Source organism: Apaloderma vittatum, unplaced genomic scaffold (assembly GCF_000703405.1).
Source record: "Apaloderma vittatum isolate BGI_N311 unplaced genomic scaffold, ASM70340v1 scaffold25993, whole genome shotgun sequence".
Classification (NCBI taxonomy): Eukaryota; Metazoa; Chordata; class Aves; order Trogoniformes; family Trogonidae; genus Apaloderma; species Apaloderma vittatum.
This window is the reverse complement of record NW_009706775.1, coordinates 8,402-10,209: the sequence shown is the minus strand read 5'-3', so window position 1 is coordinate 10,209 and position 1,808 is coordinate 8,402. Positions and strand designations below refer to the sequence as shown.

The 1,808-nt window shown below is 57.6% G+C and overlaps 1 protein-coding gene across 1 annotated transcript in view; it reads right to left on the bottom strand.

Moving 5' to 3' along the window:
* Positions 1–511: 511 nt before the first annotated feature.
* SLC16A1 (solute carrier family 16 (monocarboxylate transporter), member 1) overlaps positions 512–1,808 on the bottom strand; it is a 5,266-nt gene continuing 3,969 nt past the window's right edge. Inside the window, exons 3-4 of the mRNA XM_009865930.1 lie at positions 1,156–1,808; positions 512–914 (exon numbers count right to left, since the gene is read on the bottom strand). The exon at positions 1,156–1,808 is cut by the window's right edge and continues 199 nt beyond it. Coding sequence (XP_009864232.1) covers positions 637–914; positions 1,156–1,808 — 931 coding nt within the window. The 3' untranslated portion in view covers positions 512–636. The remainder of the gene's footprint in view (positions 915–1,155) is intronic.

Sequence of the window (1,808 nt, the reverse complement as noted above, 5' to 3'; positions counted from 1 at the left end):
CACAGCTACGAAAGAGGGATTTTCAAGAACTACAGTAGCTAAAGTGTTTTCAAAACATACCTAAAGACCACCTACAGAGCCAGGAGGCACCGGGCACGGGGGCCGAAGACCACCCTGCCCCGTGCCCGGATTTCCCCTCCGCGGAGGGCCTGCGGTAAGAAGCGTGTGAAGCAGTATTCATCCAGGGCTGGCCCTGAAGCCCATCATGCTTCAACAAATCCAGTATCCTGCTTTTTATGGCTTTTTAACAACGGAACTCCCCAAAACATACACCCCCCCACACCCCAAGCAGAATACAGAGCTAAAGCACAGTTTAGAGTTAAGGCTCGTCCAGATTCAGCTAGATATGAAGACTGTAAGGCACATATTAGTACATTCATGTTACTGTTAAAAAGCCAGACTATAAAAAGCCCCCCTGCCCCCCGACACACGAGGATACTGCGTGTGTAGCCCTGTTACCTTTGTTGAACACAGATGGAAAGACAATTCAGAGCCCGGTTAAAAATGAACACCTGGTTTAAACACTTCTCACGGCCGCCCAGCGCCAGCGGAGCACTGCCCAGCCACCGCGCCAGGGCAGCGGCGCTTCCCCGACACCCCGGGATTGACACCGGTCCCGGGAGTGAGACCGGTCCCTCACGTGTGGCTCTCCTCCTCTTTGACGCCATCCTCTGCGCTCTTCTGAGGCGAGGGGGCCACATCGTTGTTTGCCTCTTTCTGCTTCTCAGCCTCGTCGACGTTGGTCTCCTCCTCCTTCCCTTCCTTCTTCGCCTTCTCCTCCGCCTTCTGCTCCTTTGCCACCAGGCGGTAGTTGATGCCCATCCCGATGAAGAGGTAGATCCCGGAGACAATGAGGATGACTCCGCAGGCCCAGTACGTGTACTTGTAGTCACCGTACATGTCGTTGAGCTTCCCTGAGGGACAGAGCATGGACAGCTTAGAAACGCCCCAAAATTGCTCCCGGTTGTGGAGATGCTCCCAAGGCCAGCCCAAGCCCATCAGCCTCAGGCCTTTGATCCCCCAGCCCCTGCTCCCCTACCCTGCACCAGGGGCTCAGACCCCCCTCCTTTTCATCACCCCCCTCCCCCCTCCCCAGGCTCGGGGGACCCACCACCCCTGAGCCAGGCCAGAGCCCCGGGGCATGGCACAGCCTACCTAGCAGCGGCGGTCCCAGCAGCACAGGGCAGCACTCCACGATGGTCACAAGGCCGACGGCGCTGGAGAACCGCTGCGCTCCCACCAGGTCCATCAGGGTCTCAAAGAGGACGGAGCTCAGCCAGCCGAAGGCAAAGCCAAAGAAGCCGGCGTAAATGCAGAAGCCGGCATAGGTGGTGGACATGGGGGCCAGGAGGTGGCACACCCCATTGTAAATCACGGAGACAGCGAAGAAATACTGGACTCTGGGTCTGATCCACTTGGTGTTTGCCACCAGTCCCATGGAAGGTCTGGCCACCATGTCTACAAAGGCCAGGATAGAGAGCAGGAAGGCCGCAGACTCGTTAGCAATCTTCTTGCTCTTGGCATAATTGCTGAGGAAGACCAAGGGAGTGAACAGCCCGAAGAACATGATCACGTTGCCCGACAGATAGAGCAGGAAGCCCCTGTGCGTGAACAGGGACAGGTCCAAGAACTTGTTGATCGTCTGGAAAAGCGTGCTCTTCTCCTTCTTGGCCTTCCCACCGATGAGGTCGGCGCTGGTGTCCCCATCGTCTTTCTTCACCGCCTTCCCGGCCTCCTGCAGCACCTCCTTGTTGGCCTCTTTCTTCAGCTGATCCGGCTTGGGGCCTATGGGCCGCATCAGGGACCCG